The sequence below is a fragment of the Trachypithecus francoisi genome, unplaced genomic scaffold (assembly GCF_009764315.1).
Source record: "Trachypithecus francoisi isolate TF-2019V2 unplaced genomic scaffold, Tfra_2.0 Lachesis_group6, whole genome shotgun sequence".
NCBI classification, from domain to species: Eukaryota; Metazoa; Chordata; class Mammalia; order Primates; family Cercopithecidae; genus Trachypithecus; species Trachypithecus francoisi.
The window spans coordinates 84,901,435-84,916,705 of NW_022681471.1; the positions used below are offsets into that span (position 1 = coordinate 84,901,435).

The 15,271-nt window shown below is 50.9% G+C and overlaps 1 protein-coding gene across 1 annotated transcript in view; it reads right to left on the minus strand.

The window, feature by feature from the left end:
- The window catches only part of FGD1 (FYVE, RhoGEF and PH domain containing 1), a 51,629-nt gene that overhangs the window by 20,327 nt on the left and 16,031 nt on the right, over positions 1-15,271 (minus strand). The window contains 10 exon segments of the mRNA XM_033201393.1: positions 143-281; positions 388-544; positions 2,471-2,619; positions 3,476-3,565; positions 4,690-5,131; positions 5,257-5,302; positions 5,305-5,337; positions 5,340-5,431; positions 5,972-6,148; positions 9,807-9,863. Coding sequence (XP_033057284.1) covers positions 143-281; positions 388-544; positions 2,471-2,619; positions 3,476-3,565; positions 4,690-5,131; positions 5,257-5,302; positions 5,305-5,337; positions 5,340-5,431; positions 5,972-6,148; positions 9,807-9,863 — 1,382 coding nt within the window.

Here is a 15,271-nt window from a genome sequence, read left to right on the forward strand (position 1 = left end):
TTTGGAGATCCTCCTCTGGATCTCAATCATGAGGCAATGGAAGGCTGACCCTGTGAATTAAGTCTTGGGGTCCTGCCTCAGAGGTCTGGCCTAGAGCTATTAGTGTGGAGGAGTAGGAAGGGGCCTGGGTGCACACACTCACTTTGGGCATCCTTGCTGTCCGGGGAGCCATGGGGCAGCTTTAACAGATAGTCCTTGAGAAGAAGCTCATAGCGGGGGATGCGCTGCACAGGCTCCAGCATGTGGTGCTGCAATGTCAGGTTGCCACAGGCTTCCTCCTTCTGTGACAGGCAGAAGCAGAGGGGTTCAGATCTGGCTGCAGATCCCCGACCACGTCCCTGCAGACCTCTCCTCCCCCAGTCTGCTCCCTCCAGCTTGACCACTTACCTGCACCTCATGGATGATGACTTTAAACTGGGTGGAACGCTCTGTCCAGGTGTTGACCAGCTCCACAGCCCGGTCAAAGTTCTTCACATACTCACCATACATCTTGAGGAAGGGGGCCAGTTTCTGCAGGATGTCTCCAATGCGTGGGTAGCGGTCCCTGGGGTGGAATTAGGGGCTGAGTGGTCCTGCTGCTCTTTGCCCCTCAGAATCTTCCCCCACAGGTCTCCAGATACCTTCATCTCATTCTAGAAACCTACTTCTCAGCTAGTCTGCTCCTTCAGAAATGCTGCTTACATTACAGGCCAATGAGCCAAGAGGCTCGGCTTGACTTCAGACCACAGCCTGGGATGCCACCTGCCTCAATTCTGCCCTGCCCGAGTGCTGGTTGGAGTACCCACCCTGAGACCTTACTGCCAGGACCACTTCATATACTGATTATCAATTGTGTGCTGGGTGATGCTGGGGACACAGAAAAGAGTCACACCCATTTGAGCCCGGAGAGGGTCACCATCTGGTAGGTAAGACAAAGAGACCAGGCCTGGTCCTACTCCTCATTGGTCAGTCTGGTGCAGGAGCAAAGCAAACCAGACCTGGTCCCAGCCCTCAGGGTTCACAGACTCGTGGAGAAATATAGGAACCAGGCTTTATGCTGGCCCTCTGTGGTCACAGTCTGGTGAGGGGGACACACTTGATTCTGTAGGTGTGGAGAATCTGTAGGTATGGGGAATGTGGACATGATTTTAAGCAGGGAGAGACACGGTCTGACTGTTGTTTAGAAAGACCATTCTGGCAAATGGTGTGGACTCTAAAGGCTGGATTGGAAGAAGGCCTGGAGCCTGGGAGGCTGCCTGTAAATCTTGCCCTTCTACCTGAGGACTCAGCTTAGGCATCACCTTCTCCCTGAATCCTTCTGTAATCTCCAAGCTAGGCTTGGTCCATTTGTCTGGCTTCCCACAGCCTCCCATTCTCTGCTCTATCATAGCACTGTAAAAATAAAAAAGGCTCACGTCCATTGAGCACTTACTGTATACACCTGGTACTGTTTTTTGTTTGTTTGCTTTTTATTTTTTTTTTTTGTTTTTTTGTTTTTTGTGAGACGGGGTCTTGCTCTGTTGCCCAGGCTGGAGTGCAGTGGCATGATCTCAGCTCACTGCAAGCTCCACCTCCCGGGTTCACACCATTCTCCTGCCTCAGCCTCCCCAGTAGCTGGGACTACAGGCGCCTGCCACCACCCCGGCTAATTTTTTGTATTTTTAGTAGAGACTGGGTTTCACCGTGTTAGCCAGGATGGTCTCGATCTCTTGACCTCGTGATCCGCCTGCCTCGGCCTCCCAAAGCGCTGGGATTACAGGCATGAGCCACCATGCCTGCCTATACTGGTACTGTTCTAAGGTCTTTTATGTATTATTTAATCCTTAAAACAACCCTACAAGGTAGGCTGTTATTATTTTCCCCCATTTTATAGATGAGGAAACTGAGGCACAGCAACTTAAGAAACTTGCTCAAAGTTAGCAAGTGGCACAGCTGGAATTTGAACTCAGCCAATTTGGCTCCTAACCTGATACTCCTATAGGCTATGCTATTCTGTTGTAATTTTCTGAGTTCTGGTCTCTGTTCCACATCAGACTGGGAAGTCCTGGAAGGCAGAGCTTGGGCCTGATTCTTTTTTCTTTTTCTTTTTTTTTTTTAAGAGTCTAGCTCTATCACCTAGGCTGGAGTGCAATGGTGCAATTTTGGGTCACCACACCTCTGCCTCCCGGGTTCAAGTGATTCTTGTGCCTCAGCCTCCCGAGTAGCTGGGACTACAGGCGCGTGCCATCACGCCAGGGTAATTTTTAATATTTTTAGTAGAGACAGGGTTTTGCCATGTTGGCCAGGCTGTTCTCGAACTCCTGACCTCAGGTGATTCACCTGCCTCAGCTTCCCAAAGTGCTGGGATGACACCGTGCCCGGCTCTGATTCTTTTTTCAAAAGTCACTAAGAGGAAGAGCAAGCAGAAATGAAGTCTTGTGTACACTTCTGGGTCTGGGCTCGGCAGGCAGGTGGACAGGGGAGTGGGCAGTCTAGGTCTAGGGCCCCTCACCATTCCTCCATGCGCTTCTCTAGCTCAGGTAGCAGGAACTGCTGGTGGAAGCAATAGATGGAGCAGATGTTAGAGAAGATGCCGTGGACAACGTCGGCCGGGAAGGAACTGCGGTTCCGAGCTTCTTCCAGCAGCCGGGCACAGAACACCTGTGGGGCAGGGCAGAAGCACTCAGCCCAGCTGGGCCTGGGGCTTGGCTGGTGAAGGGCAGCTTATGGGTGAGGGCAGTATTTGTGGGGAGGCTTGTGGAGCTTTTGGATCAGCATTGGTCTTGAGACTGAGGAGACAGGGAATGGGGTTAGGGTTATATATTGGGGAGATGGATTTCAGGTTATTCCAGCAGTCCCTGGCTTTGGTCCCCACACTTGTGCTTGATCCTGGCAGAGCAAGTATTCTGGCTGAGACCTAACTCAAGAGCGAGGGTGCCTTCTGAAGAAATGTCAGGCTGCCCAGGCACAGAAAGGGGTCCCTGCTGCCAAGAGTTAGGCTTTGGAACAATTAGAAGTCAGGATCAAGGTCAGGCTTAGAATAGATTCAGGGTCAGAGAGAAAGTTGGAATTAGATCCGTTTATTTAATGAATATTTTTGAGTGTCTGCTGTGTGCGAGGCACTGTCATAGAGGGTAAGATAGAGCAGTGAACAAAGATAAAAAATCTCTACTCTCAGGGACTCTAGTGGATTGGGGATCTGGAATAGGGCTAGGGTTAGAATGAAGCTCACAGCCAGGGATAAATTCAGGATCTGGGTCCAAGTCAGCACTAGTGTCAGGTCGCAGGCAGGGCTGGTATACCTGCCCAGCATTACGGGTGAGGGTTGGTATCAGGATCAAGCTTGGGGCATCATCAGAGTTGGCTTCAGGGACAAGTTGACTTCAAGGTCAGAGAGGAGTCTTACCGCCTCTAAATTCTGGCCACAATGGTGGGATTGAACTCAGGCCCTATCACTTCCTCCTTGAAATGCACCTACAAGGTCCTGGGGCCCTGGTACCCGCAAGGGGTCACTCACCTGATCCAGGAGATGAAGCCTGGAAACGTAGGCCTTCTCAGTTTGCAGGAGCTCATTGGCAATGTGAAACACCTTTTGCTGCACCGTCAACTGGAAAGGAGAAACAGTAACCCCTGATCCATCATCCTCTATCCTAACCCTCACCCAAGCCCCCAGAATTCTTAAAAGAGTTCCCATGCCACTCTAAGCCTAATACCACCCTAAGATAACCTTGACCCCCATATCCAGATCTGTAAGTCCTTCAGCTTCATCCCTGACCCCCCAGTCTACCATAAAGCCTACCCCTCCATTCTGATGACATGCACTCCCTGACTGAACAACTCATTCACCCACTCTCTCTATTCTGACTCAGCAGAGTGTAGTGGTTAAGCATGTGGGATGGTAAGTCAGACTTCCTGGGTTCAAATCCTAAGCTCTGCCATTCACTAGCTTGCATAAGTTCTTTAACAGCTCTGTATTCAGGACGCCTCACCCATAAATACAGATAATAATAGGATCTATTTAACGTAGAGGCTGGCGAGAAACAAAAACAAATAATAATAGGACCGAAGTCTATTGATAATGGAGACAATTAGATAATTTAATATAAATAAAACACAGCAGACTACAGATTAAATGGTGTATAAATGTTAATTAATCATTTATTCACCTATGCAGTACACTATCAGCAAGGGCTTGCTGAGTACCTGGGGTGTGAGAAAAGCACAAAAGTATAAGAACGTATAAAACTCATTGCCTGTTGGCCCAGTTTCCTATTCGTTAGATATATTTGCTGACTACCTGCCGTGCTGGCAGTCCCTGGCTTTGGCCGTCACACTTCAGCTTGGTCCTGGCAGAGCAACCATTCTGGCTGAGATCTAACTCAAGTGCAAGGGTGCCTTCTGAAGAAATGTCAGGCTGCCCAGGCACAGAAAGGGGTCCTTGCTGCCAAGAGCCTTCATCTGCACAGCCTCAGGCCCCTGCAGGGCTCTAGCTCTTGTGCCCCTCCTCCAGCTGTTGAAAAGTCTCTATGGATGTAAGAGACTTTCCGTTTTACAAATAAGGAAACTGAGGCTTATGGTAGGGGAGCGGAGGGGGAAAAAGACTTGCCCAGTGTCACAGAGCTTGGAAACAAGGTCTTATTTCAAGAAATACTGAGCTAGGGGAAGAATCAAGCATAAAAGGCTCCCAGGTTCTCCACATGGTCCTGCCTCTCAGTGAACACAGGTCAGTACCTCCACAGACTCCTGTCTCTCCATCAGGGGCACTGGGATTTCTCTGTCCTTCTCTTCCTCCTCCTCCTCGTCGTCCTCCTCCTCCAGGTCACTGTCAACCTCTTGGGAGCCAGGCCGGTGGGGGTCGGCCAAGGCAACAGGCACACTAGCCAGGGCAGCAGGCCCAGGGCAGAGGCTGTGGCTGGGGGGCCCGTCATCACTGACGAAGCAGGTCTCCTCGCTGTTGGATGGCGAGCTGATGCTATCAATGCCGCTGTCCCGGTTGGGCACCTTCTCGCCGTCCCGGGGCCCAGGAGCCAGCAGGAACAGGCAGCGGGAGGCCTCACCCTCCAGGAGCTGGGGCACTGGTGGCTGCGAGGGTGGCTGTGGCAACATGGCTGGCTCTGGGGGACCTGGGCTGGGGCCAGGGGCTGGCCTATCCGAGGCGACAATCACAGGCTCTCTGAGGTGGGTGGTGGACACACATGGAGGCAGGGTATGAGCTTGACTGAGAGGCCTCTCCTGACTATTCTTTCCTGTCCCAGGCTCCCCATTTCTCCTAGAGGGTGCCCTAGGGACCAGACTCACCTTTCAAACTTCTCAATCAGTGAGGATACTGCTGCAGAACTGGGCTGGCCTCTGCTCTGGGGGCCAGGCCTTTGGCCACTCGGGGTCGGCAGGCAGTGGGCGTGATGGTGGAGGGGGGATGGGCTCCAGTGGGGGTGGCATCCGGGGCATCTGCAGGTAGCTGGCTTTGGGGGCACTGGAGAGATGAATGGGAAAGAGAGAAGGGAGACATCAGTGAGCTGGATTTGAGCCTGGCTAACATGGTGAAACCCCATCTCTACTAAAAATACAAAAACTAGCTGGGCATGGTGGTGCGTGCCGATAGTCCCAGCTACTTGGGAGGCTGAGGCAGGAGAATTGCTTGAACTCAGGAGGCAGAGGCTGCAGTGAGCCAAGATCATGCCACTGCACTCCAGCCTGGGTGACAGAGTGAGATTCTGTCTCAGAAAAAAAAAAGCTGGATTTGGAGGTGGCTGGCTGTCATGGCCAGGCCACAACCCCCTCCACAAACCACAATCTGCTCCTTTGCCTGAGGTAGACACAAAGGGGCTGAGGTGAGATCACAGTATGCACACATTAGCCTCAGGCCACAGCCCTCTGTGCACTAGGTAGGTAGCACTGCCCCCGGAGCACGGTGCCTCCCTATCCTTCTAACAAACCCTCTTCTCTGCCACTGGCTAACTTCTCCCCTCCTCTGTCCCCTCCCCTGGGCCACTTCTCTGCTCTTTTCCGGGACCACTTACCCTGTGGCTTTGGGCCCGGTGCCCGCTTCAGTGGTGAAGGACGCTGGCTAGGGGTTTCGGTGGGGGGGCCTGGGTCTGAGCGAAGCCTCTGGGGACCTTCCGGATGAGGCTCTAGTCTGACCAGGGTCAGGGACAAACTTTTAACCAGGATCCGTTTCCCTGGTGCAGCCCTGCAGGAAGAGAGAAAATGGGTGTGAAGTAACTGACTTTAACCCAAAGGGGAATGGGGTTAAAGTTAAGACTGGCATGTCTTAGCAGCCTATCTGGGGTATTGGGTTTCTCTGAGCCCCTTTCCTGGCCACAGTGTTTTTCTGGGAAGCCCCTATCCTAGCCCTCAGATGGAGAGCCAGACCCAGGGCTGGGGCTGGCTGTTTTCATCAACAGATAAGAATTCTTTGTGACTAGTGCATTAATTCCACGTATGTCAGCAGGCAGTATTACTAGTGAGTTTAACCAGGCTGGGGGTGGCTGTGAGCACCCTGAACTTTATATATGCGTTTGCGGCCCTTGTTTATACAGCCACATAGGTATGCTGAGTATAAACCATTCTTCAACATTTTTGTTAAGGCTCTGACAATATCTAGACTTTCTTGTTTACAATTTTGTGCAGCTAAGTATGCTTAAAAATGATGAAATTGTGTTTCATGAGCAAGTTTTGCTTCTTGAAATCCCAACTTCTGGCTGGGCACAGTGGCTCATGACTATAATCCCAGCACTTTGGGAAGCCAAGAAGGGAGGATTGCTTGAGCTCAGGAATTCGAGATGAGTTTGGGCAACAAAGTGAGACTCTGTCTCTACAAAAAATATAAAGTTAGCTGGGCATGGTGGTGTGCACCTGTATTCCCAGCTACTTGGGAGGCTGAGGTGGGAGGATCAGTTGAGCCTGGGAGGTGGAGGTTCCGGGGAGCTGAGATCACCCCACTGCACTCCACCTGGACAAAAGAGCAAGATGCCGTCTCAAGAAAAAAAAAAAAAAAAAAAGAAGAAGAAGAAGAAAAATGAAAACAAAATCCCAACTTCTCAGCAATCTGTATTACCCTCCTCAACTTCCACATCTACACAGACCCACACACACCTTCCACCCCTGCCACACACACACGTGCAGCATCCAGAGTTCAGATCACAGAAATAACTTTAAATCAAGCAGCCAGTTTGGAAAAAGGGGAGGCCTTTTTGTACTGTCCCTCTTCCCTCATTGTATGTCCCCTAAAGCCACCTCTATCTTTGGCTCTAGAGGAGATGATGGTCATGCTTAGGAGAGAGGATTTGGTCTGGGAGGCAGTGAGGGATCCCCCACCCCAGGGATGGCATGCCCCAAAGAAAGGAATGTGGGGCTCATGTGATCCTGGCTGGGCGGGGGGCTGTGGGAGTGCCTCAAATGATAGAGAAGTCAGGTGGGGTCAGAGAGGAGTGGGAAAGGCCTTTGATGCTAGGCTGACATCCATCCTGTAGCAGAAGGGAGCCACAAAAACCCCTTGCAGAGGGAGAGATGGAGGCAAACAGGTGTGAGGACAAGAGAGTAGTAGTCAAGAGCTCCCGGAGGTACCACCATCACATGGTGTAGGTTATGCTGTGTCACAGCCACATGGCCTCCCACTCACAGCCACAGAGGGTCTGTTAGCCTATATCACACACAGTCTCATAAATGACTAGTCACAAATGGGCCCACTCAGTCACAGAAACACTTGGTGTTATTTACCCATTTCACCCAACTGTAGGTGATCGCCCTCCTGAAAGCCTAGTTACACACAGTCACAAAGACCTGCAGTCACAACCTCACATACGATCACACAGCCTCGCAGTATCACACACGCCTGCAAACATGGTCACGCAATCACAAAGGCACACAGTCACACAATGGCAATTCGACCATCTCACACACAGCCTCATACAACCGCCCAACCACATACAATCATATACCCAGCTAGACATTCTTCAAACATGGTTTCACTGAGTCACAAAGATGTACATTGTCATTTACACTGTGTCTCACAATTGCAGGGCCATGGAGTGTCATACACACCATAATGTCACACCTGCAAACACGGTTACACACAAACACTATAGGCACACAGAGTCAATTATACCATGTCAGACACAATCACATACAGTGGCAAAACAGCATAAAGTCACATGATACCACACACTCAGAATCACAAACTCACAATCACAGACATGTGGCATACAGGTGGCCCTCCATATCCATTGGTTTTGCATCCTCGGCCTCTGCATGGAGGCTGATTGATCGAAAATGTTTGGGAAAAGAAACAAAAAATAGCAATACAACAATAAAAATTATATAAATAAAACCCAATACAGTATAGCAACTATTTACATGGCATTTACATTGTATTAGGTATTCTAATTAATCTGGCGATGATTTAAAGTATACAGGAAGGGTCAGGTGCGGTGGCTCATACCTGTAATCCCAGAACTTTGGGAGGCCGAGGCGGGCGGTTCACTTGAGGTCAGGAGTTCAAGACCAGCCTGACCAACATGGCAAAACTCTGTCTCTACAAAAATACAAAAATTAGCTGGGCGTGGTGGTGGATGCCTGTAATCCCAGCTACTCGGGAGGCTGAGGCAGGAGAATCACTAGAACCAGGGAGGTGGAGGTTGCAGTGAGCCGAGATCACGCCACTGCACTCCAGCCTGGGTGATAGAGACTCCATCTCAAAAAAAGAAAAAAAAAAAGTATACAGGAAGATACACATAGTTTATATGCAAATAACATGCCATTTTATATAAGGGACTTGAGTGTTGGTGACTTTGGTATCTTCAGGCCGTCCTGGAACCAATTCCCCATGGAGACCAAGGGACAAATGTCATTTACTATGTCATACTCATCTGACAAACACATCCACAGTGTCCTTGGGTCTTAGCCTTAGGCCCAGGAATACACACACCTGTGGGACACTTGCCACCTCCTAAACAGTCACTATGTCACATGCAAACTCTGTTGTGAACACACACACACACACACACACACACACACAAAAAGACCTCTGCACCCTCCCTTCCAGGATCACACAGGCAGAAAGAGTCACAGGGGATTTTAGGTCTCCCAGTCCCGAAGGGAAGAAATAGCCCAACCCACAGGGTTCCTTCCAGCAGCTTCCCTAGGCCCCTGACCTCACCCCTGGCTACATCCCAGCCAGGTCCACCCCAGGGGATTCAGATCAGGGTCCTTTCCCAGCACTGAGGGAACAGGGTGCCCCAGGCCCCAGGCCGAGCGCCCCTCCCCAACTCTGTACCTTGCTTTGGGTGTCGTTCCTCACTTCCTTCCCCACCTAAGCTGGCAGGGCCTGGCCAGAATGGAGGAGGCGCTCCTCTCCGCTCAGCTGTGCCGCTTACCCTGCCCTGCTCAGCACATCCTGGCCTGGTCTTGCCCTGCCCTCCCCCTAGGCGCGGGGGTGAGGAAGATGAATCACCTGGAGGGTGGCACAGGCAGAGACGTGGTTAGAGAGACACATGGCCAGAGCAAGGGAGAGAGACAGAAGCTGACAGGGCCAGAGATGCAGTGAGTAAAGCCAGGTACCCTGCCATGCAGAGACCCTCCTCAGACATATACACATATAGGTGCCAGGGTCCCTGGTGGCCCTTGTCTGCCTCCTTGTGCCTGGAGGAGCCCACCTGTCTCCACACCTCAACGCAGGCAGGCCTCTCTGGGCAAGCCCTCCTACCCTATCTGTAGCAAAGCAGCAGGGCCCCTGGATAAGGCTGCTCTCCTCCTGCTCCAGTGCTGGTCCTCGGGATGCAGTGACCATACATGCCACTCTCCATGGCCCTGCCCTAGCCCACCCACTGCTCCCTCTTCACCCATCTCACCTGAGAGCCCACAGACAGGCCTGCCTCTCCATTCTCTCTGCCTCCTTGCAGGCAGCCCTGCAGGAAGAGGAGGCCAAATGAAATGCAAAGATTCCCTGGAGTCCCAGGTGAGAGGAACAGAGATTGTCAGCCCAGTTTCTAGTAAGGAGATGGGGTCAGAGAGAGAGGCAGTGACTTGCCCAAGGTCGCAGAGCAAATCAATGAATGGCACACTTTCTGGCAGACTGGTCATGGACTGGATTCCTTCTTATTAACCCCACTCTCCAAGGTGAAGCTGGAAAAGAGGGGAACCAGGAGAGGCAGGGTGGACCCAAGGGCTTCAGAAAGTCACAAGCTGCAGTGTAGCTAGTGAGAGGGACACCCCTCAACCCTGTCCACAGGGAATTGAACAGGGGTCCAGTTTAGGAGCCTAGGCCTGACCAAGAACCAGGCTAGGTTTCACTGAGCGGGGGAAGGTTCAGGATCCCTCCCTGTTGTTTCAGAACTCCCTCTCCTTGTCTCTCTGCCTACATTTCCCTGTCTCCTGTTTTCCCTCAGTGGCCTCCTTGGCTCCAAGTCTTGCTCCCTCCAGGTGGCTGAATGAACTTTCTCACAGTCCAGCTCAGATCATGCCACTTACCTGCACAAGAACCTTCTGTAACTCTCCACTGTCCATGGGAAAATAGAAACTTCTCAGCTAGGCCGGGCGCGGTGGCTCATGCCTTTATTCCAACACTTTGGGAGGCTGAGGTGGGTGGATCACCTGAGGCCGGGAGTTCGAGACCAGCCTGACCAACATGGAGAAACCCGATCCCTACTAAAAATACAAAATTAGCTGGGCGTGGTGGCGCATGCCTGTAATACCAGGTACTCGGGAGGCTGAGGCAGGAGAATTGCTTGAACCTGGGAGGCAGAGATTGTGGTGAGCTGAGATCACACCATTGCACTCCAGCCTGGGCAACAAGAGCGAAACTCTGCCTCAAAAAAAAAAAAAAAGAAACTTCTCAGCTAGCCCTCAGTGGCCCCTCATGACCATGCTGAACTCTATGGCTTTCCTTGGCTGAGTTTGGCCTCCAGAATATTTTTGAACCTAGCAGACCCTGTGCTTGGGGATGAGAAAATCCATCCCTGCCCTTGGGGAGCTCCCAGGGTAGGCCCCCCTCCTCCTTCCTAGAAACCACAGCCCTTCACACTGCCCCATCCTGTGCCTACCCAGCAAGGTCCTGGATTCATTTTCTCCAGCCCATTTTTTTTTTTTTTTTTTTTTTGATACAGGGTATCTCTGTTGCTTAGGGTTAAGTACGGTAGTGTGATCAGGTCACTGTAACCTCAAATTCCTGGGCTCAAGTGATCCTCCCATCTCAGCGTCCCAAGTGGCTGGGACTCCAGGTACTCACCACCATGCCTGGCTATTTTTTTTTTTTTTTTTTGGTAGAGATGGGGACCTTCTTTGTTGCTCAGGCTGGTCTCAAACTCCTGGCTTCAAGAGTCCTCTTGCCTCTGCCTCCAAAAGTGCTGAGATTACAGGCATGAGCCAGTATGTGCCTGATTCCTGTCTATTTTTCTTGTGGTTGATAATCCACAACATTATCACACCTACACCCACACCTCCACACCTGACAAGATCCTCCACCAGCACTGCCCCTTCCATCAATGGATTTACAATTCCCCAGTGCCCAGTAGAGCAGAGATCACCAAAGAGCCCCCCTCACACACATTTGGTCACACCACCAAATCTTTTTTATTTTTTACTTTTGAGGTGGTCTTACTATGTGCCAGGCTGGTCTCGAATCCTGGCTCGAGCAATCCTCCTGTCTCAGCCTCCCAAGTAGCTGGGACTACAGGTATGTACCACCACACCCAGCCACCACCAAATCTGGTAACACTTTGTGGAAATGTACTCAGCCACACACCAACTGGGCACATCCCTCAAAGACCCAGAGAGAGAACCACAGAGCTACTTGTGTCTGTGCACCGTGCTCGGCACAACTGCACACACACAACCACCACTGCCACTCGGACATCTCTTGTCACCTATGGAAAGCATACTCTAGGCACCCCAGGAGTGCCACTGCACTGTGCCAGCTCCGCTATGGGGATGGGGGTGGGGTGTGCACCCTTCCTCCCCGACTCTCAAACCCCTGTCCCCCAGGCATTCATCAGGCCAGAAGGGCAATCTTGACCTTACCCTCAGGGAGCTCCCAATCTCAAAGGCAAAAGACTCTAACTCAGGAAAGGTAAGGAGGGTCAGCCTGTGGGGACTGGGGAAGCTCAGGGGAGGGGAACGGATAGGGTGGCCAGACAAACTACAGACACTCACTCAGTTAATTTTTTTGTTTTGTTTTGAGACGGAGTTTCGCTCTTGTTACCCAGGCTGGAGTGCAATGGCGCAATCTCGGCTCACTGCAACCTCCGACTCCGGGGTTCAAGCGATTCTCCTGCCTCAGCTTCCCAGTAGCTGGGATTACAGGTGCCTGCCACCACACCTAGTTAATTTTTGTATTTTTGTAGAGATGGGGTTTCACCATGTTGGCCAGGCTGTCTCGATCTCCTGACCTCAGGTGATCCACCTGCCTCTGCCTCCCAAGGTGCTGTGATTACAGGCGTAAGCCCCCACACCTGGTCACTCAGTTAAATTTGAATTTCAGATAAACAGGAATGTTTTAGTATAATATGTCTCATGAATACTTATACTAAAAATTTCTTAAGCTATACTTAAAAAAGGACTTGTTGGGGTGGGCGTGGTGCCTTATGCCTGTAATCCCAGCACTTTAGGAGGCCGAGGCGGGTAGATCACGAGATCAGGAGTTCAAGACCAGCCTGGCCAACATGGCGAAACCCCGTCTCTACTAAAAATACAAAAATTAGCTGGGCGTGGTGGCAGGCGCCTGTAATCCCACCTACTTGGGAGGCTGAGGCAGGAGAATGGCTTGAACCCGGGAGGCGGAGGCTGCAGTGAGCCGAGATCATGCCACTGCACTCCAGCCTGGGTGATAGAGTGACACCCTGTCTAAAAAAAAAAAAAATGACTTATTGTATATCTGAAATTCAAATCTAATTGTATTAAATAGTTTTTGAAGGCGAATTCTGGCAACCCTAGTCAGGGAAAGCTTCCAAATGAATGTGGCAGAGCCAGGCCTTCAAGACAGCACCTAGTAGCCAGAGTTTCCCCGGACTCTTGTCCACTTAAGCCTCAAGCAGGCTAGGGACTCTACCCAATTTTTTCTGCAATGGGCATCTGAATGCTCACGACAGTGCCGTTATTTCAGGGATGGCCTTGAATCTGGTCTTTTTATTTTTTAAGTCACTAATTTAAAAAGCCATGATACTTGACTATTCCCAACAAGGGTGGTGTCCTCATGATCACTGACTGGACTGCATGGATTGAACTGCTGCAGCACTTGTATTAGGAACAGCTGGCTTAGGACTTGCACAGACCTCAGTTTAGATTCCAACACTACCTTTTACTAGCTGTGTGGCCCTGGGCAAGTCTCCCCATCTACCTGAGCCTCAGTTTCTTTATCTGGAAAAAAAGGACTATAATAGCAGTTCCTTGGTTTGGGGGAGCCTATGGGACAATGAAGGGAAAGAGCACAGTGACCCACCCCGCCACACACACACACAGAGCGATATGGGTTAAACTTGAAAACCAACAGAATCACACATCACAAAGCCACAAAACTACACACATAGATACATAAGCCCACGGGCTGTCGGCTGCAACCCAACGTAAAACTGTGGATACACTGAGAAACACAAGCAAACTCAGCCAGAGATAGACACAGAACCCAGCTCCGCTCACCAGGACAGCTCTGCAGATCAGGGCAGGATTCCTATGAGAGGTGGTAGGGCAATGAAGACGATGGTGCCCTGTCCTCCCCATTCAAATTCAATTCAAAATACAAACCAGAAAAAAAATTATAAAATAAGTGTCAAGAAGTGTAGCTGAGGTTTGAATTTTCCCATGACAACTTATTGTTGTTGAAATAGGAAAATCCTTCCAAAAATTGTTTCTGGTTGCTGCATGCCCCTGCGTGGCAGGTGTCCTGAGCACATGCTTCTGGGTTTACTGGCAGATAAAGTCCAGCATCTAGCTAAGTTTGAGGACAAGGGCTCCTTTTGCCCATTCCCACTGGAACTGGACCCTGCATCTCCCTCATCCCTTCCTGGGAATTTCAGCTGCCAACTTTCCCCCTCCTCAGCTAGTAGCAATCCCTCTCGCTTCTCCCAGCTACTGTAGCCTTGGCTTACTCTCAAGACAGCTATTAGGGCCCCTGACTGGACCCTGGTCATTAACTCCCTGGTGTCCTGGGGCAAGTGGTTTCAAAGCTCTGGCCCCAATTTCCCCATTTGGGGCCCAGAGCTATGAAGGATAGCTCTGCAGAGATGCTAAAATGGGGAGAAATGTGTTCTGCTTGTTGTGAACAATCGGCGACGAGATCCTAGGGTAAGCAGAAGCTGGCCCCTAGCACACAGGCCTCCTGACAGCCCAGGCAAACTTCTCCCTACAGCCCTCAAGTCTCTTCCTTTCCAGGCTGAGAGGTAGGCTCCAGGGACAGCTGGAATTCCTGGGGGTGGGGTGGGGAAAGGGAACAGAGGGAGTGGAGACAGCAGAAAGGAAAATGCTTTTTGGGAAGCCAATTCTGTGGGGCGAAGGGGCATCTCTCCGCTTGACAAAAAAAAAAAAAAAAAAAAAAAGAAAAACAGCCATAACTGCCCCACCTCTTCCCAACTGCCCCTTGAATGTGAGCTGCAGGCCAGCTGCCCCACTCCACCTTCAAGGCCAGACTGCACCCAGCCTTGCCTGACCTAGCAGATGTTGTCTCTGAAAGTTCAAACACAAAGCTCGGTCAAGTGTGAAATGTGCAGAAGGAGCTGTTTACAGGAACCCTGTAGGTAGCTCAGGGGTTCCTTCTCTGAAGTCCATTGTTCTTCTGAACATAAGGACTCTGCAGAAAAATGGAGGCACTTTCTATAGTGGGAAGACACTTTCAAGAAGTGGGGGCCATTCTGGCAAGTCAGGAGCTTCCTAACTCTTTCGAGTTTCCTAAAGAGCATTCTATCCTTCAAAATGGAGACAGTTTCTGTGAAATGGAGGTCTCTTTAATAAACAGAAGGCCCTTCTGTAAAGGGAGGAAGTTTTTCCAAAAAAGAGGAGCCTTCTTCAAAGTGGAGGGACATTCTGTAAAGTGAGGAGAGTTCTCTAAAGGCTCTTTTGTAAAATGGATGGCCTGTTTGTAACCGAAGAACTCTTTTTTTTTTTGAGGCAGAGTCTCGCTCTGTCGCCCAGACTGGAGTGCAGTGGCGCAATCTCCGCTCACTGCAAGCTCCGCCTCCTGGGTTCAAGCCATTCTCCTGCCTCAGCCTCCGAGTAGCTGGGACTACAGGCGCCCGCCACCTCGCCCGGCTAGTTTTTTGTATTTTTAGTAGAGACGGGGTTTCACCATGTTAGCCAGGATGGTCTCGATCTCCTGACCTCGTGATCC